Source organism: Cladosporium halotolerans (assembly GCF_011745625.1).
Source record: "Cladosporium halotolerans strain TM138-S3 chromosome Unknown Sca55, whole genome shotgun sequence".
In the NCBI taxonomy this organism is placed as follows: Eukaryota; Fungi; Ascomycota; class Dothideomycetes; order Cladosporiales; family Cladosporiaceae; genus Cladosporium; species Cladosporium halotolerans.
In genome coordinates, this window is record NW_027191506.1 from 16090 (window position 1) to 35770 (window position 19681).

At 53.4% G+C, this 19681-nt stretch overlaps 4 protein-coding genes across 4 annotated transcripts; 1 reads left to right on the forward strand and 3 right to left on the reverse strand.

Moving 5' to 3' along the window:
* Positions 1–244: 244 nt before the first annotated feature.
* WHR41_09162 (uncharacterized protein) lies at positions 245–2711 on the forward strand (the record flags this gene model as incomplete). The annotated part of the gene is made up of 8 exons (XM_069377766.1): positions 245–350; positions 404–535; positions 588–640; positions 699–1568; positions 1617–2159; positions 2215–2384; positions 2454–2514; positions 2571–2711. The coding sequence occupies 8 exons, from the start codon at positions 245–247 to the stop codon at positions 2709–2711; spliced, it is 2076 nt and encodes a 691-aa protein (XP_069225391.1).
* Positions 2712–5204: 2493 nt separating this feature from the next.
* Positions 5205–6500, reverse strand: WHR41_09163 (uncharacterized protein; the record flags this gene model as incomplete). Its single annotated transcript, XM_069377767.1, has 1 exon — positions 5205–6500. One exon carries the CDS (start codon positions 6498–6500, stop codon positions 5205–5207), a length of 1296 nt encoding a protein of 431 aa, XP_069225392.1.
* Positions 6501–9860: 3360 nt separating this feature from the next.
* Positions 9861–11430, reverse strand: WHR41_09164 (uncharacterized protein; the record flags this gene model as incomplete). Its single annotated transcript, XM_069377768.1, has 8 exons — positions 9861–10190; positions 10263–10342; positions 10406–10649; positions 10702–10901; positions 10963–11110; positions 11158–11202; positions 11252–11301; positions 11352–11430. 8 exons carry the CDS (start codon positions 11428–11430, stop codon positions 9861–9863), a joined length of 1176 nt encoding a protein of 391 aa, XP_069225389.1.
* A 1595-nt stretch (positions 11431–13025) lies between these two features.
* WHR41_09165 (uncharacterized protein) lies at positions 13026–15410 on the reverse strand (the record flags this gene model as incomplete). The annotated part of the gene is made up of 1 exon (XM_069377769.1): positions 13026–15410. The coding sequence occupies one exon, from the start codon at positions 15408–15410 to the stop codon at positions 13026–13028; it is 2385 nt and encodes a 794-aa protein (XP_069225390.1).
* Positions 15411–19681: the final 4271 nt, after the last annotated feature.

Sequence of the window (19681 nt, forward strand, 5' to 3'; positions counted from 1 at the left end):
AAGACGCGGTCAGGTCATCATTAGAGGTCGCGCCGAGGGAGTGCGCGAATTGTGCGGGTGGCGCTTTCTCAGGGGCTCTCAAACGTCTGTGCTGCGCCCCACTTCATTCTGCCATGGTGTTTTGTTCTTAATCCCAACTAACGATTACGATTAAGCGTTCCTGGAGAAGCCTCATTCCCATTCGCTTCCTCTTCCCTCCTACAAAGCCATTGTGGTTCAAGCTTCGTTCTGCACGGTTCCAACAATGTTATGTCAAGCAGCCCTCGCGCTGCTCAGTTTCTTCACTGCGTTTATAGCAGCAGAAGTCCGGTTCTACAACTTTACAATCCATGAAGGAGAAGCGGCTCCTGGTTCGTACTCTCTTGGTTGCAAGAGTCGAACAAGTCATAATGAAGCATTACAGATGGTTTTTCCCGCCCGGTCTACCTCATCAATGGTCAACAGCCTGCTCCACACATTGAAGCCAACGAGGACGACATCCTGGAGGTGTACGTGAAGAACGAGCTTCCCGTCGAAACAACCTTACACTGGCACGGTACGTCCTACCCGTTCAACTCAACCGCTTCTTGCTAAAGAGAGCCCCACAGGCATACTTCAACGGGGTACACCGCAAATGGATGGTGTCCCTGGTGTGACGCAGGTCAGTTTCCCCCATCGGTGCAGCTCCGCGTTCTCAGCCATACTGATCTCTCCACTAGTATCCCATCGCACCTGGAGGCAATTTCACTTATCGCTTCAAATTGGACAACGAGTACGGCTTCTACTGGTACCACTCGCATTTTCGCGCTTATTACAATGATGCGATCCGGGGCCCGATAACCATTCTCCCCAAACGATCGCGCACTCGCCCCTTCGAGTCGATTGCCTCTTGTGACGCTGACGTCGAAGCCTTGCTTCAGGCAGAGCGCCATGCGTTCCCAGTACTCCTCACGGACTGGTACCATGATGTATCCGATGTGGTTCTGCGCGAGTACAATCGTACGGGTGTTTTTCCGCACTGCGTGAACAGTTTGCTTGCCAATGGCATGGGCAGAGTGCAGTGTCTGCCACGGGAAGTTCTGGATTGCGGACCGGACCTGTGCTTGGGGTCTGAACGTTCCAGTGCGATGTCAATGTCATCCTCTGGAAACCTCGAACTGCCTAGGTCATCTTCTGCTGCATCGCAAGACATGGCCTTGATGGATGATACGGCGAGTTCAGTGTCAACTACGGAGCTAAGGCCAATGACTAAGTCAGTGCCATCGAGTTCTCAGAGGCCCATGGGGTCCATGCCACAGCGCAAGAGACAAATGATGGATATGTCAGACATGGCCACGTCTCTAGGTCCTCGCGGTTGTACGCCGCCTACAATGTTCAGGCCTGGATATAATGCTAGCGACCTCCCTCCAGAGACCTGCACTAAAACTATGGCGCCTCTGCTTACAATTCCCGCAAATTCTTCGTCAGGCTGGCTGGCCCTCAACCTCGTGAATGCCGGATCTACTAGTAAATTGACGGTGTCGTTGGATTCGCATACAATGTACGTATATGCGGCCGACGGACTATTTGTGAAGATGCAGGAGATCGAGGTATGTCTGGAATGCCACGTGCAAATTTTGACGTAGCTGACCGTGCAGGTACTGCCAATTGGTCTTGGCGAACGCTACTCGGTGATGATCAAGCTTGATCAAACGCCTGGCGACTACCTTCTCCGCTTCGCTGCGACTCCCGTCGGCGACATGCAACAAGTCATCGAAGACGTCGCAGTAGTCCGGTACAAGCGCAGCGTCAATGAGAGCTCATTCAGTGACATAGACTCGTCTCCGAAGATGACGAGCAATATGAAGTCGTCGATTCTCGCAGGAGATACGAGTGGCGTCCACATGCTGGCGAATAGTTCTGCCAGGACTGCGGCTTCTATATTACGGCGGCAGAACTTGGGGCCTTTCGATCGCATCGCGCCCCCAATCCATAACAATAACGTTGTCACGAAGAACTTGAATGTCAGTCAAACTGGCATCGTGACTTGGGTCGTGGACAGGTACGCCTATTCAGAGCCCAAGATACCGGTGTTAAATGGCAACATCTCGGATGGGTGGAATGCCAACACGACGCTCCACCTGCCCTTCAACGCTACCATTGATCTGATCATGAGAATATCGCCTGACTCCATGGATACGGTATGTCCGAACATATAATTCTATTCGGGATGAAGCCCGGCTAATTCAGCTCTAGATGGGCCATCCTATGCATCTACACGGTCACAAGTTTTGGATCCTGGGCAGCGGCGAAGGTGACTTCCCTTACTCGTCAGTTCAAGACGTTCCAGGCTTTTTGGTCAATCTAGACGATCCCCCATACCGTGACACAGTCGAGCTTCCTGCCTCAGGCTGGGCAGTCATACGGTTAGGTCCCCTGCCCCGCAAAGCGATCTCAGATCGAACTTTGCGCTTTGTTAACGCTTTGTGATCTAGATACGTTTCCGACAATCCGGGTGCTTGGCTTCTTCACTGTCACATCCAGTGGCATCTTGTGGTGGGTCACACGATACGTTTCAAAATCTCACAAAGTACTGACCTCTTCGACCATAGAGTGGAATGGCTTTGGTGCTCGTGGAGGGAGGAGACCGCCTCCCTGCTATACTCGGCTCTTCTGATGTCTCGACTAATCTTTGGGATGCCGTGGGTCACCACCACGCAGCCGAGCTCTCCAGCCCATGCACTATTCCCTGAGCCACAGCTTGGAAAGTGTATCTTGTTTTCGCTGTCTTCGTTTCATTGGTTTAGGGTTCTGAGAATATGGACAGAACATCCGCCAGAATTGGAATATGTCAGAGGACTAACAAGCGAGGAGGCCTTCCATTAGTTCTGTATACAACATATTGTAATTTTCTAATTTCTTTCATTAAATCCATCTTCTCCGAGCTCTCTTGAATTGGATGTCTGTCGCTCCCAAACTGCACAGATGACAGTCTTGTAATAGCTCGGCTTTGGCCTCATTCCAACTCGACCCTTTCGAAGATACCTAGAAGCGGATGCATCCTACTTACAAATATATTTCCTTCGCGCTAGTTCATAGGGGTCGAAGTACGCTTGGTTATTGAGGTAGACAGCTCGAGCCGATGGGAAATAGAAGGCCCTCAACTTTTGTTGTGAGCACAGCAGATCTTGTGTAGAGACCTCAGCTGCAACAGCCGGCCTCTAGTCAAATAGATCGTCGCGGGACATGTGGAGCCATTATCATTCAGGTGCAGGCTATTCGCTCTCTACGCCTTGACCAAGCGCGGCTCGCGCACTCCGGAAGCGGCAACTGTCGATTTGCTTCCCTCTTCGATTGCCGCCTTTGCAGCCTGCCTTGCTCGCCCAAGCCGGTCGTTCGCTTATCCGCAGACCACTGACTGGCTCAACTTGCCTCGGGTACAGGTTGTAGACTGCCTTCAGCGGGCTTGGAAAAGCTGAGCCTAGCAAGAGAAACATCGAAATGCTTCCGGCGGGCCTGAATGCCTGCGGCAAGTTCACACGATCTGGCCGTCTCGTCCGTGCGCTCGTCCCGGCGGAGGCCTTCCAAGGAAATCGCGCATCTAATATTGCTGGTGCATGATGTCTGCTTGTGCCCGTACATGTTGCAGTAGTGCCACAGGCCGCAGTTGACCGTGAGGATGAACAGCGAGCAAAACGCACCGTTCGCGCTGGACAGCGCGGTGCCAGCTCGAAGCGTACAATCTGCGTTGAGCTTGTCCTTCAGCCATACCACTAACGATCCTACCTTCTTCATTGCATCGACCTGACTGAGCCACATTGCTTTCAAAGCTGTGCACTTCGCCGCTTCGCAGCTGTTGTCCGCCTTGGAGTCTTTCGGAAGACTCTCTTCAGCGTCATTTCGTCTTTAATCCCATCGCGCAAGGCACACTGCTTCACGACTTTATTGAACTTGGCGGGCTACCACTGCTCACCTTTCATGCGCGCGCCCGGCATGCTCGACGTCAGCCGGCAAGTGTGCTGCTTCGCTTCATTGCCATCGTCCTTGCTGGCGATCACCCCTTCGTCCTTGTCGGCGATCACCACACCGATCCTCTTCCCCGGACCAGGCTGCAGGCACTTGGTCGTTAGCTTTTCAGTGATCTTTTTGATTTTGAGCCCGGCTTGGAGGCTGTCTCCGATGCGGGTGAAGTTGCTCTTAGCACCTTTGAACCTGCCCGTGCCTACAAGAATCGTGCAATTATGTAGGACCTGATGCCCGTCTTTTGAAAGCGGCGTGCCCTGTAAGGGCACGATCCTGTGTCTGTATCTTCTTTGCACCTTCGGCTAGACCCTGACTCACGACAATGCCGCTGCAGCTGCGTGGTCGGGTCGTGTTTTCCTGTACAACTGCCTTTAAGATCTTGATCTCCCCGCTTTGATCACCTCGGCCTGCGCTTTGATGGTCTTTGCCATTGCCTTATTGCTTTCCATCAACACCTTAATACTTTCCAAAAGACTCCTCTGACCCTCTACCATCTGCTTCCGAACACGCATCAGCTCAGTGATAGTCGCCGCCATTTCCGCCAGATTCTCGTCGACGCTCTCCTCCGCTTTCCTCTTGCGCTCTGCGGACCAGGCCGCCTTGAAAGCGAGTGTATTCCGTTGCGAGCCTTCACCCTGACCAGCCACAATCGACCTACCTCGTACCACCGTTTTCTTCACTCCTCCTGCTCTCGCTTTTCCCCTCGTCACCATTTGTCATTCCGCAACCCCTCCGCCGTGCCACCCCGCGTCGATCAACACCTACCACAACAATCAAAATCTTGGGTATGGTTGGTTTTGTTCATGAGCAAGAAACGTCCCGATACAGTAGATTAAAGAATCTTGGCCCGTTACTCGACGCGACCCATTAACCCAAGGATCACGTTCTCGTAGCGGATGAAGCTAATCATTGTCGTGGAGCAAGAGTGAAGCAAGAGATATAAGATAGCATGGAGCTACTAGAACCAAAGTGGAACAGGGAGGCGACGCGTTGCACACGAGGTGCACACGAGGTGCACACGAGGAATAACAAAGTGACCGAGACAGCGCAGCAATGCCTCCCGCTGGTGCAACAATCTCTGGACCGTGTGCGAGGTTCGGAAAGCATCGCCTTCATTATAACTACAGCAGAGTAGGCGGTAAATTAGATTACGCAACTTCGGCAGAAAAGCAGCAGAGAGTGCACTGATCATGGTCGCGTTCCGACGTCGCTCAAATCCGACATCATCCATTCCGAAAAACCCTTTCTAATTCTCCGCACGCACGCAGGTAATAGTCGCGCACATCACGCGCCGCGTTCAAAGGATTTGGCGCCTTATCCCAGCCATGCGGCACACCCTCAATCAGAGTGTAAGAGACGCGCTTATCAATCTCGGGCGAGAGCAGCCGATCACGGAAATCGAGGCCCTCAGCCAGCAGCATGTCCCACTCGCAACAGAGCATGATTATGTCGTCGGGCAAGCCATTTTTGAGTAGTGCCGTAGGCGCGACACCTGGGCTCAGATAGGGCGAGTCAAGTGCAACGGAGTCCGGTGGATATAAATAGCTCTCGTCGAACAGGTTGGTGAAGAGTGATGGCAGCTCTTGATCTTTCCTCAAGCAGGTCGCGCGCCGCTGCTCACGAGTCCGCGTGTAGTCTGTGCTGGGATACCAGGCGAGGACTGCGCGAAGAGCGATAGGGCAAGGCCCAGTAGGTGTTGCTTTGTGGGAATTGATGATGGCTTCGGCATTAGGTGAAGAGGATACGTGTCCTTGGGGATCCAGCGGATCAACGAAGTCGACATTCCTATTCGGATTGGCTTTCGCCCAGAAGGAAGTCGAGACGGAGCCTTGAAACTCTGAATCTGCGTTGGACCGAAAAGGGGGGCTATTCCCCATCGTATACTCATGTAGGCGCAACGATACTGTAAAGGCCATGTTGCCACCAGAGCTGAATCCGGATATCGCAATCTTGTCCCTGTCAATCCCAAGTTCCGCGGCGTGCTTGTATATCCAGATTATCGCGTCTACGCCGTCTTCCACAGCATTTGGGAAAGGATATTCTGGCGCAGGGCGGTAGCCCACACTCACAACAAGAGCCTTACATTCATCAGCGACAGTGGTGCACCAGCGAGCATCATCTGTGGGCGCACCGAGCGTGAAACCTCCGCCGTGAAAGTTGATCACGGCAGGATAAGGACGATGTGCTCGAGTTCTTTGGTTGTATGGACGGGCCGTCCGTGCAACTCGTCCAACGGCGCTCGTGCGTTGGTGTTTCGCCTTCCCGAGATCGGCGGTGTCGATATTTTGCTCGTGGGTTCTTATGTCGTTCAAGATCCCCTCCTGCCTCTCGTACTGCGGGGGCACATAGAAGTACAATTGAATCGGGCCCCGCTTCTTGCTGATTGTCGACTGTATGGTTTTCGAGAATGCCGGTTGCCGAGGGCGCGGAGGCGCGAGCCTGTGAAAGAGCATGCCTAAGCCCATCAGCACCCTCCAGATATTTGCTTGTATGCGTAGAATCCATCGTAACCGCGCCATGGTGGTTTTGTCTAGATTGCAACCGGGCTGATTTTGGCCGAGTGACCTCAAAAAGGGAAAAAAAGATGAACGCTTCTTTTCCTTCAGATTGGCCGGGTGCATTCTGCTGCAGCGACTCTCAATATCCGCCTGCTTTATGCAAGAGCTTCCCTGTCGCAGCAAGCCTGTCCGGCCATCGAACGAAAGCAAGACCTGGAAGCCCGCAAGTGATATCTGTCGTCTTCCTCAAGCTAATAGTCCTCGTGCCACGGTTGCCGGCCTTGGTCGCTCCGGAAGACGACGAATCGAGAATGACGTCGAAGATCTCCGTTCTGCTGAAGCATATGTTTCACCTGTTTGCGAGGCAAGGGGCGCTGTATCGTGTGCTGGACTATAACGCTAACGCGAGGTACGAGGTAGCTAGATGTGGTTTTGGTCTACTGACGAATGATTAAAAGTGCAGGTTTGGAAGAAGGAAGGACGTTTCGAATCGTGGACGCTTGCTGCGTTGCGATATCGAGTGTTGATACGTCAGGGCGGAGTCAACAAACGAAAAGCCAGAGCACGCATCATTGTAGCATCGAATTCGCCGCGCTGGCCAATGATGATTGGCATGTGACAGTATGAGTGACTTGTGCGGCGACATAGCCATGCGTTCCCAGGCACCTAATGCGACATTTGTGCGAGAGGTCTGGGCGCTTCGGAGTTGCTTGCCGACAAAGTGAGCCATTTCTGCGCCTTTCAAGCAGGCACAAATGCCACGATGCCCCTTCAAACTCGCCTTACGCCGCTGACGACAGACCATCTTGCTGAGGCATTTCCGCTTCCCGCTCGGTTTCGCTGGCGAAAAATGTTGGTACAAATTCAACACGATCCAGGACCTCACTACGATCCAAAGCTGCGTTGTGGAGCCAGCTGGTGGCGAATTCGAAAGACTGAGAGGATGGCTGCGGGCAAGGCGCGAGGAGAAAAGCTGGCTTCCGATTGGCTCGGAGGCTTCCCCGCGGGTTCCAGACCCTGGAATGTCACTCGAGGCAGGTCCTCCGCCACCTTTACTGCGGGCTGACATGCCCGCCAGGTAGGCGCGCGAGGTCTCGGTAGTGTGCACTTGGTAGGCTCGCTCAGTGCTCTAGAATGATACAAACGACGACCCTGTCCGTGACAAAGTCGAAAAGAGGTGCCCGTGACATTTATCTGCTCATATCGCAAAGGAGATCTCCTAGGCCGCGCGGCTGATGCGCTACCCCGCCCGCTCAGCCCCTCTGATCTGCGCTGGCAGCAGTCAAAACTCGTCATGCCTCCCAAGTTTGGTACCTTTCTTCGACGTCCTGCTCTTTGTCAAAACCTTTCGACAGCACCATCATTCTTCTCCCAGCAGTGAAGTCCCGCATCGGTACACATCCAATACAGCAGCTACCATGTCTGGGCTTCTTGGCAAGCTCGCCGGACAGCTTGCTTCAGGCAGCGGCGGCAGCGGCAGCAGCTCTGGTTCGAACAACACGCAGTCTGGATCCGGAAAACTGCTCCACAGTCTCACCGACAAGGTCACCGGGCAAAGCCACCCGCAAGATCGTGCCGGCTCTTCACAACAGAGCTATTATCCGCCAGGCGCTCCCGCTCCTTACGACAATCAAGCACAGTCTCACCAGCAATCTGGGCGTGAGCAGCAACATCAAGGCGCTTATCCTTATCAGCAAGGACATGGCGGATACGATGGCAATCCGCATGCCCAAGATTATCGCTCGGCTGGCAGTGACGCGCACGCCGGGCAACGCCCATACATGAGTGGCTATCCGCAAGCGAATGAAGGCTACGCACCAAGCTCGCACGCCGGCTACCAGGAGGGCGGGGCCCATGGACAACAGGCTAGTGGTCACGGCTACGAGCGAGAAGGGCATGCACAAGGAGAGGGCTATGGCCGCTATGAGCAAGGCCAGTATGGGAGGGAGCAAGGCCATGGTGGCTACCAGCAGGGCCCGGGCGGCTATGGACAAGGCCATGAAACCTACAACCAGGGTCACGGCAAGCCGAGGCAAGGGCATGGCGGACATTGAACAAGCTCTACTTCAATTCCGGCAGATCGACGTCTGTTCGCCGGTCTGGCTGATTATTGAAATGAAAGCACAAGCGACTCATTGGCCAGGGAGGGAGGTTTGGGCAAGCGTTCCATTGGCCGCGCTTCACCCGCAGCTGAGTGAGCATGGGGTCCATAGTTTTCGCTGTGCTGTGCTCGGACTATGCATCCATCATCATACGGCAGCGAGCCCAATAAATGAAACGATCTCTGCTCACACTTCCTTACAATACGAGACACAGCGGAACCGATGAGACGTGCTCTGCCCATTGACATGGAACACAAGTGTATCTGCTTGTGGCCACGATGTGAGCTTTGCGCAGTGCAAGTGGGGAGGTCGTAGACAACTGATGTGAATCGCCCATCCAAAACCCAATATCCGGATTCAACGTATCTGGTCCAGAATATGTTTGTTGCAACTCGACGGATTACCTTCACGCCTCTGAAAACCTGCCTGATCATCTTTCTCTAGTCGTCTTCAGTGTAGAAGAGAACATGTCATCCCTCCTCCCTCCCTCGCTCCCTCCCTCCTCCTCTCACACTCGCTTGCTTCGCAGCTTTGCGTGATGCCATGTGGGCCTTCAGCCTCACGTGCCAAAAGCGTGACAAGCTCGATTACCGTACCGTACATGCTAGCGTCATGAAACGTGGTGCTAATACATGAACGCAGGTTACGAGGGCTTGCTGACAAGTAGAAATGCCCACGCGTGAACCGTAATCACGTCCATGCTAGAGCATGGGTCTGCTGGAAGCCCCCCGACAACATCCCACAGTGTTTCCTGTGAAGACGCTCGCCCATCATTCCGCGTGGAAACATCATCAAGAGTACGCCAATTGGCATGGCTCCTGGCCAAGGCCCTATGATGATTCAGAGATGCTTTATAGCAGGGCATCGAAGACGACGGGTTTTTTGTGGTAAAACATAGGGCAAGCGTGACAAGGGCATTGCGACGCGGGATCTCGTCGCCAGTACAAAGTACCTGCACGTGTTGGAGCTATATGATAAGGATTATTCGTAGTGCATGTCGAGTCCACATTTCTTCCTACACGTGTCTTGTGATAACAACGCTGGCTATAAAACATATTTTGAATACATCATGCTTGTAACGATTGAACCGTAGCAGTCAATGTAAATAGTAAGCAGCCACTCAAGCGCAAGACCTTACTTCGCAGTGTCATGCAGAACGCACAAATTTTTTCGCAGCTCTTTGCAACCGTCCACCGCTGCCGTTCTCTCACGTAGTGGGGCTCCGGTCTCGGTGTGAATAGCGAGCAGCCAGTCAAGCGCAATACCTTACTTCGCGGTGTTATGCAGAACGCACGGATTCTTCGCAGCTCTTTGCAACGCACCCAATGGCACAAGTGTCCGCCGCTACCCTTCTCTCGCGCAGGCCGGCTCCGGTCTCGGTAGGTCCAGCAGAACCTTCTGACGCAAAAGTCAGGTTAGGGGGGATGACCTCGGGCTGCAGGGTCACCGAGTGGACGCCGTATGCGTGGAAGCATTCGTTGATTGTCTCGGCGAGCGACATGAAGTGAGAGAGCTCTGTGTTCGCGATACCGATGTGTGCCGACGCGAGAGCTTTGCCTTGGTTGAGACGCCAGATACGCAGCTCATGAACGGCGAGGACGCCGTCGACCTAGCAAAGACGTTAATGATTGATTCCCGTTTCTCTCGCCGGATCTTCTGCCGGGGGGTGAATGTGACTAACCTGCATGATATCGTGCCCAACATCCTCAGCTTTGACGCCTGGCGGTGCGCTTTCCAGCAGGATGATGGCGCTTTTCTTCACTGTTTTACAATGTCAGTTCTGGCATCACCCCTTTCTGTTTGTAGAGTGGCTGATCGACGAACCAATGGGGATTGACGAAAAAAATATCATGAACGCGATCGCCATGCTCACAGCGGGGTCGGCATAGTAGCGTCCGGAAGATGAGGTCTTCCAAATGATGGCGCCGGCAATAACCACGCCGATGTTGTTAGCAGCATCACCGGCGACATGAAGTAGAACGCCCATGATGCCAAGATCATGCTCTGGTTTGCCCTTGCTAGGATCGTCAGCCAGTGCGTGGCGATGCTCCTGGTGTGGCCTCGAAACCTATGCGTGACATGTCAGCAATTTCTCTCAAGGATCGTGCGGCTCACCATACCTCGGGCAACGTCTGCGGTTCCGCGGCATTTGGTTCTCCGTGGCTGTGGGTATCTCCATGGTCTGCTCTGCGATCAGTATCTAGTGATATACACGTCTTTGATGGTGGAAGCATACCGTGCCCTAAGATGATAGCGCTGACGACATTCAGAGCGAAACCAACACAGCCGATGATCATGACAAGGAGAGGATTTTCCACGGCTGTTGCGAATGTCAGTCTGCCAAGAGCCGTGTGGATGCAAGAGGAGAGGGGGAAATATACGTTGCACCGAGACGAAGCGCTCGATTGATTGGAGGAATATGCTGACACCGAGAGCCAGGAGAAAAACGCCGTTGAAGAAGGCGCCTAGGATGGTGGCTCTTTGCCACCCAAACGTCATCTCTGGAGGTGCATTTCCGCGTTCGGCCGCCTGCACCTGTTAGCGAGGCCGAAGTCTGGGCTTTTTGTTGGACTCACTAGGAATGCGACAAGCGCAACCACGAATCCCACAAGGTCGTTGAGCTGATAATGTCAGATACTGTGCTAAAGTGCATGTCGCGTGCCAACTCACGTAATGGAAGGCATCAGCCACGAGAGCGAGCGAGCCAGTGTAGAAGCCGACTGCGATGTGTTAGCGCGAACAATGGGCGAGCCAAGCGGACAGTACTTGCCGCTGATTTCAGCGAGGAAGAATGCAAGAGAAATAGCGATGACTATCATCAGCTTTCTCGATCTCGAAAGGACAGTCATTGTCGCCAGCGATGCGGGATGTGCTTGGGAGAAGGGATGGGTGTGAAGCTGCAGATGCAAGGGGTTTGAACAAGAGACAGCAGGCACCGCGATCCTGATGTCGGCGAAGATGGTGGCAAGTGGCAAGCGGGTTGTGATGCGAAAGAAAGGAGAATTGGAAGAAGCGGAGAAAAAAAGGGGAGCAGAAACACATCGGTTTCGCGGTGGCGCGACAAACTGGAGATCACCTTGCGGCTGCGTGTCTTGGCGCGGCATAAGCTTGCTGCCCCAGGGGCGCGCGCTTGCTGCAGATTTGCGTGGCGGTGCAGAGATGCTCGCGCGAGTGAATGCGGCTGACGCAGGTCTTGTCTTGAACATATATATATATATACACATATATATATATACATATATGCATACAGGCGCCCTGATGTCCCTGGACGGCTGAGAGAAGGAGAAGCGGTTTGACTCTGGCATGAGACCTGCGAGGCAAGCAAGCACCCGTCTGCGTGAGCCGCAAGACGCACGCCGGCGACGCTCCAGTGACGCCGGTGGCTTTTCTTACGCGCGGCCGGCTCGTCCATGCTTTTTTTTTCATGCCACCGCGCGCAGTCTCTGCATCCGCCCAAGGCGCGCACAGAGCAGACTCTACGCCCACGGCGCGAACGAAGCAGTAGCCTAGTCCAGTTACCTGCGTTGGGGTTCTTGAAATCATCTGCCGAGATGTCGGTGTCGTGGTGTAGGCAAAGCCATGTCGCTTGCTTCTGCGACCAGTGAGCAGAAGCAGGGGCAGTATAGTTGGCCGGCGCTTTCTGCCATGTGCTGTAGTCTTAGTGTCGTCCAGATCACGCACTGCTCTTCGCGCAGACGAAGAATGCTTGTATCATTCGTATTCTTTCCGAAGTAGTGGTAGTCTGCGACGATCTCGTTGTAATAGAGATGCTGGCGCGATTGTCGTCGCTCTCACAAGCCGCGGATCAGCTCGTTGGAACACCATCATCGCGAGGAAGCCATGAAGGATAGGAATTCAAGGAGAAGGAGGAAAGAAGCAGCAAAAGAAGGGATGGAGTTAGGACGATGTTGACTTGGCGAATCTAAGGGGCGTTTTTGACCATCAAGGTTTTTTGACCATCAAGGTGTTTTATGACCACAAAAGTCCTTGCGCTTTTTCCACAACAACGTGCTAGCCGATTATCGGTTCACAGGGGCTACAATAATCATGCACATGGCAATAATGCCCTAATAACATAGCCTTTGAACTCAGGACTTGATGATATCGCTGTAACGGGCAGGGACATACCATGCGCATAGGCGATGCGCGTGTGGTTCTCGTAGTGAGTACACCACCATATCTAGCGCTTACAGATGTCGAATCTTCGAACAATCTGTCTACCTTAGGACTTGGGACCGAAACATCAAGTAGGTAGATCTACGCTTCATCTATGATCCAGAGTATGGCTTGTAAGATTAGAGCGTATAAGCAGATCGAAGATTCTCAGCTATTACAATAACGCCGAACGGCCTCATTAAAGGGAACTATCTATAGCGACGGAACTTGCTACTCTTGCCCCTACAGACCTGCAACACCACACCACACCAACCAAATCTGGCCACATCTACTGTCTGCTAACCTTGCCAAATTGCTTCATCAGCAAGGTAGCAGCGGTCAAAACCACCGGCACGACACTGACAATCTCGCCCAGGCCAGCATATGCGGGCGGGACACGGAAAGTAACAAACGCTCCGCTAGCCAAGAGAATAGCAAAGACGTTGTACAGTGCAGCCCAGAGGAAGTTGAACAGGATGCGGTGGAAGGCGGCCTTTGAGATATCGAGAAGGTCCAGCACACCACGCAGGTCACCGAGAAGGACCACATCAGCCGTTGCGCGGGTAACATCCGAAGACGACTCAATCTGGACACCTACTGCAGCCTCAGTGACAGCAACAGCATCGTTGCTGCCATCACCACAAAAGAGAACGACCTTTCCAATTTGTTTCAGGCGTCGAATGTACGTTTGCTTTCCCTCTGGGCTTTGCCTGCTTGCGATGTTGGTCGAGGAGATATGCAGGTCCGTTGCGACTGCCTCTACGGCTGCTGTTCCATCCCCGCTTACGATGTGCACTTCGATACCACGTGATTGCAAGTTTTGAACGGCTGCTTTGGCTTCTTTGCGCAGTGACGTTTTCAGGCCAAAGGCAGCAAGAAGACCGTTGGCATCTGCAACGCAATACACCGCCAACCCTTGAGCTGCGAGCGCGTTGACTTTCTCGTTGTCGAGCTCGAGCCAGTGCTGATTGCCACCTCTGAAGACGGTGTCGTGGTACTCGCACTGTGTGCCGGCTCCAGGAATGGACTCGATCGCGGCAACCTCAAGCGGCTTCACGTCACGTTGCTTCAAAGCTCGTTCGATCGCTTGAGAAACAGGGTGTCTGTTGTCCTTGACCATTGACCTGACAAGCGCGTAGATCATCGTGCTCGGTAGCGCATCGCGCTCGAAGATGAACTCCTCTAAGATATCGAGGGTATTCTCGGTCAAAGTACCCGTTTTGTCGAAGATCACGTCGGTGCATCTAAAACCACGCTCAACGACGTCCGCAGTCTTGATGATGATACCAAGTCGAGCTGCAACGCCGCCAGCGATAACCAGAACCATTGGCACAGCTAATCCTAGCGCGCATGGACAGGAAATCGCAAGTATCGCGATGCCGTACGTGATGGCCGTGCCGACAGCGAGACCAGCTGATTGGTCACGCAACTTTAAGCCAACCACGATCCAGATGACTGTGGCGATGATGGATATTGACACAACCACAGGGATGAAGTAACCGGCCACCTTATCCGCCAAGTCTTGAACACGCGGCTTAGAAGCCTGCGCCTGCTGGACAAGATCGGCAATGTCAGTCACTGTGTTCTTTCCAGGGAGGCGATCAACTTCGACCAACAGTGTACCGCGTCCGTTCAATGTCCCAGCGACAACGGCATCTCCAGGAAACTTGGGGATCGGCATGGCTTCTCCGGTGATCATTGACTCATCCACATCACTGCTACCGCTGCAGACTGTCGCGTCGGTGACGATCTGGGCGTGTGGTCCAATTTGTAAATTGTCACCAAGCTCCAACAGGCGAGCGTCGATTTCCGCTGAACCTCCTGACTTATCAACCAACATTGCCGTAGAAGGTTGGAGCGATCGTAGAGACACGGCATCTACAGCCCTTTTGCGAGCATATGCAGCAATCAGACGACCAAGGAGGATCAGACTGATCAGGAGTGTACTGGTCTCGAACAGAGGCTCGGTAGTCTCGCCATCCTTGCCAGCGAGAGTGAGTGCAAAAGCCACCATAGAATATGCGTATGCTGCAGTGATGCTGATGACCACGAGCATGTCCATTTCGACAACACGGTTGTAGATGAGGGCCGACAACGCGGGTTGATAGAACTCTGGAATGGCTATGGCTTGGACCACAGTAGCTAGAACGAGGGAGACATACAATTTGGTACGCTCGGAGATCGGAGGATCGGCCCACGAGAAAACCACAACTGGTATCGTGAAGCAGAATGCGATGACCGTCAACCAAGAGACATGCCAAAGGCGGGCTTGACCAGCAGTTGTATTCTCGTCTTGCGCCGGCGGCGCAAGAGTAGCTGTAGGGAAAGCCTCCAGTACTTTCCTTGCGCCAATGACAGAGGAGTTGTATGTGACTTGGTACTGTCGCTTGGAGATGGATTTGCAGTCCAGTACACCTTGCGGCAAGTTGCGCGTCACTTCTTGCGCGCTCTTTTGATCCATCAAAAGGTTGAGCGAGGGATGGGTCACGTCCAAGCGATCAACCTTGTACTTGGTAGCCCGCTCAACCAGTCTCATGACCTCGGTGGTGTTGGTCACACTAATGTCGATATCGCAGTTTGCAGTCCCGGCAATGAACGTGACGGATGTGTTGCTCACGCCAGGTATAGACTCGAATGCCCTTGCCGCTATCTTAGCGCAACCAGAACAATCCATTCCAGCGATAGTAAAAGTGGTGTTTTGCAGGTTGTTTATCTGTTTTTCGACATCTGCCGGTGCACTTGCCTTGAAGAGGGTGTGGCTCTTAGGCGGGGCATGATTGTGACTGGAATGTGTTGCTTCGACGTGTGATGTTTCGGTTGCGCATTTCTCGTCGCTACAGCATGGTTCCGCGTGAGCGTGAGCGCTGTGTTGCACTGCTGATTTTCCAGAGCAATCAGGCTTTTCGGATGTCGTCGGGCGGAATGTGACTTTGCCGTGAGGCAAACGCTCGCTGGCGTAGCTTGAAGTCGTGGCACGAGGGACTTCGTGCGAGTGAGAACGCTGCGGTGGCACGGCCGTTTTTACGTCGCGGCAAGCGAGCTGGAACTGCTCGGCCTGGACTCTGCGACAGATGCAGAGAGTTTGCTCAAGGAAAGAAGTGTATCTCTCGTAGGCGGAACGTAGATGCATAGAGCAAGCATCCCACGAGTGGTTGTCGTCTTGGTCGTGGTTGTGCTTGTGGGCCGGGGCTTGTTCACGCTGGCTTGCCGGCGCGTCGTTGCAGCGGGTTGCTATTGCCGAGCATGTCAATCTAGTGAGCTCTCTGGTCGAAAGAGGCTGGCTGAAGGGCAGCTCACTCTCTGCAGCCTCCTGGTCGCAGGCAGCGCGACACTCTACGGCGGCGGCGGCTTGAACGCATTGTTCTGTGACCAAAAGAATGAGCGAGGCGTCCGGTGAAACAGACGTGCGCTTTGCATACCGTCACAATCTTCGCTCACGCAGTGCTCATAAGCGGGAAGGGTGTCGGAGGTGCTCTCGACGTGGTGTCCAGTGCAAGCATCCTCGCCGTGGCAGGGAGGCTGCTTGGGCAGCTGCTTGGGCTCATGCGTGCAGCAGGATGGAGACATTTCGTCAGACAACGGACGTGTCACGGGCAGATTGGGCGCAGTGTCTTGAGGCTACAGGAAGAAGTTGAGGGGATAGTTTGCAATTCGACAGCAGTGGCAGACAGACTTTTATGGTCGCTCACGTAGGAGGTACTCGCGGGGCGTTGGCGTCTTGGCCGTGGCGGCAAGCGTCGTAAGCGTCGCGCGCGCTGTATCTGCCGCACTTGGGGGGCTGTACAACGCAACACCGCCCTACAACAGTGACATGGCCGGAGATTACCGCGTTGACAGCAGACTGATGCCCTTGATCGTCGCCCTTCCCCTCACCTCCTCCGCTGGCAAGATTTGCCATGCTCGTCGCTGCACTTAGCTTCCAGGCTCGCGCTGGCGCTCACCCTTCTTCCGACCTGGAGAACGTAAACCTGCAGAGCTGGACGCAAAACGGTTCTCGCAAGTACTGGTCCGTCCACAATGGGGCTTCTCCGATTTTGCCTGCCAGCCCGGATAGCTCACCGCGGCGACGACGGCGCGTGAACGCTTTACACGAGCAAGAAGAAGAACGACTTGCCTGCCGGGATAGCAACATCGTGTACGATGACACGGGGATCGATGATCTCGCCTCCACGAGCAATTGGATGCACCGAACAAACTGGGCGAAGAGGTATAAGGGTGTGGATCGCAGATTGCTCCTTAAGCTTCGCGGAGCCCCAGCCGCGGGCGGTCAGAAGTTACATCTGGGCCGATATGGACTGGAAGAAGCGTGCAGCAGCGAGTCTCACGAGACATGTTTGGTCACCACTGGTCGAGCTGTGGACCGGTTTTTCGACAGGTGTGAGGACACAATACGCCACACCGATCATTCGGTACTGTGCTGGCTACGTGGACAAATCATTGGTCGCCCATACAAAGCCCCGTTCAACCTTCCTGCACGTAAAAAAACGACTGCGAAATATCGTGGAATATGGAAAAGCATGATCTTCTTCTATATGCGGCTCTCTTTGTTAGAAGTACGACTGCGCCGTGAATTCTTACACGTCAGACTATCAAAATCACAGAGCGAGGCTTGTCAACGGCTACTAGCTGCGCTAGAGCTGACGGCAGGTGGCTCTGCGACTTTGTCTTGCGATCAATCAGACTCTGATGACGTAAAGACAGCGGGAAAAGCCATATCTCGATCGCAAACGGAGGGGCCGAGCGCGCCATCGAGAAATCTCCATCTGCGACCGCCTTCCATTGGCTCTGAATCAGGGGAAGAATCCTATGTGGATACACAAGTTGCAGTCGACTCCGGTTGTGACGACTCGTCTGATACCACCAGTGAAGAAGCTGTTGACGAGATGATCAGCTCCAGCGACACTGAAAGACATTCCTTGTACGCTGATCCGATGGGTCGAGACGAAGCCACGCTTGACAGGTCTCTCTCCCCTGATGTTTCGCCCGCTTCTTTACCGTCAGGCATTCCCTCCCCCAGCGATGATGGAATCCAATGTACCTTTGACGATCTGGACGATGCCGTTGCAGACTTCTCCTATCATCTATGTACGGAGGAATTTGCAAATGGCCTCCCGTCATCAACGGCTGTTGTATACTTCAGTGGAATACTCGGCTTCACACCGGACGGTTCAACATTCGAACGGCCAAGTAGGTATACTCCGAAATTGTCTGCTATAATCCACTGCATCCGCCTCTGCATGCTGGAAAGGATACTTCCGCGTTTCCCCCACCCCAAGATCGGTTGGCCGGCGAGACCACGTGTTGGGGGATTGAAGCGCTTCGCAAAGTTTCGAGACCGCTTCATGTGCCATGGCTGTCAAACACCTGCAGGTAAGATTCTAGCCCTGAGGTCACATGGACGTGCGCTTTCCCGTGCCGATGGTCCGAACTTCCGGGTGCATTGGGGCAAAAGCGCCCATACAGTGGGCTGGGAAGGAGGTTCACTTTCCATGGATCAGCTGCGGAGATTGGGTAGAGAGGCCGTAGATCGGGCACAAAGTTCGATAAAGCGCCTACTTTACGGATACTGTCCCAGCTTCTCGCTTGGGAAGTTACATGATAGGATGTCAAACCATCGTCAAGGCTACTCCGTCACCGAACCGGCAAATAATTTCGAAAGAGCTTACCTTCAGCTGTCATCAAAAGCTTGCTTACATCCAGTCGACGGTTTGATGTCTTCCGACGTCTGGAAAATGGACGCTGTGCATCGATATTTCAAAGAGGAAACGAATTTGCTGCAGAACATCATGCTGATCATGTATCTTCGTGGTGGTCAAGCTCCCCGGACGACCGAGTTCTTGAGCATCGAATGCTACAACGGCCCTAGTACATCGCGTGGCATTTATATACATGGCGGATCGATCGTCTACGTTACGAGGCATTCGAAAGCGCGGCGTATGACGAACCAGGAATTCCAAGTTGCTCGGTTTTTACCAAAGGAGGATTCAGAACTTGTCGCAACATATCTCGCAATCATTCGACCGTTTACGGACATGTTCAATCGATTTTGTCTAGGCTATGATCGGGAGCGTCGTTTGATGTTCGCTTCGTCAGATAAGGTCGATAGACATTGGCAATCTGATGTCCTCACAAAGGCATTGAAGAGGCTGACTCAAGAAGTGTGTCTGCAGTCTTTCGGCGTCTAGATATATCGCCAGCTATCGATCGCGGTCACCGAGAGACACGTCAAAGATATCAGTCGGCCGTTCAATTTGCACGATGACAGGAGTATGGCTGCCGATATCGAGGTAGTATTCGCTTCGCAAAGCGGTCACAGACCGATGCAACGCGGGTTTAGCTATGGCATCGATGCTGCTTACCCAGATTCTTTACAACCGGCTCTACTCAGGGTGTATCAATGGGTGTCGCGCCGTTGGCATGAATTTCTTGAGACACATGAAGGGCCATCGCGAAACGTGATTTTAAACACACCAGCATCGCAACTTAACGGAGGCACTAAACGACGCATCTCTGATGGAAGCGAGGGCAAAGAAATTAAGCGCTTTCGTATCAGCGATGTGCGCCAAGACATCAGCGTTGAACGGACCCCGGGCAGAGGATTACTAGCTTCTGCTTTGCAGAGTAGGGCACAAAATCGCTACGATGAGACGAAACATCCTGGAGCCGATGAGCATCATTCGGGTCTACTTGATCCAGAGCCCCTTTCAAGCAATGCGTTTCAAAAGAGGAGAGGGATCGCTGAGTTTTTTGAAGAACAAGGGAGATTGTCGAGGAAGGAAGTTTCTAGGCCCTTTGAACTTTCAGACTAGCATTTTGTAGCGTTACTTTAGTACATGATTCTTTAGCTAATGTCTTCACTGCCTAGGTGCACGTTCATAATGCCGCGTTGTCCTCAGCCGCTTCTAGCCTTCGCAAGTCGACCTGACAGGAAAGACCCGACCGTGC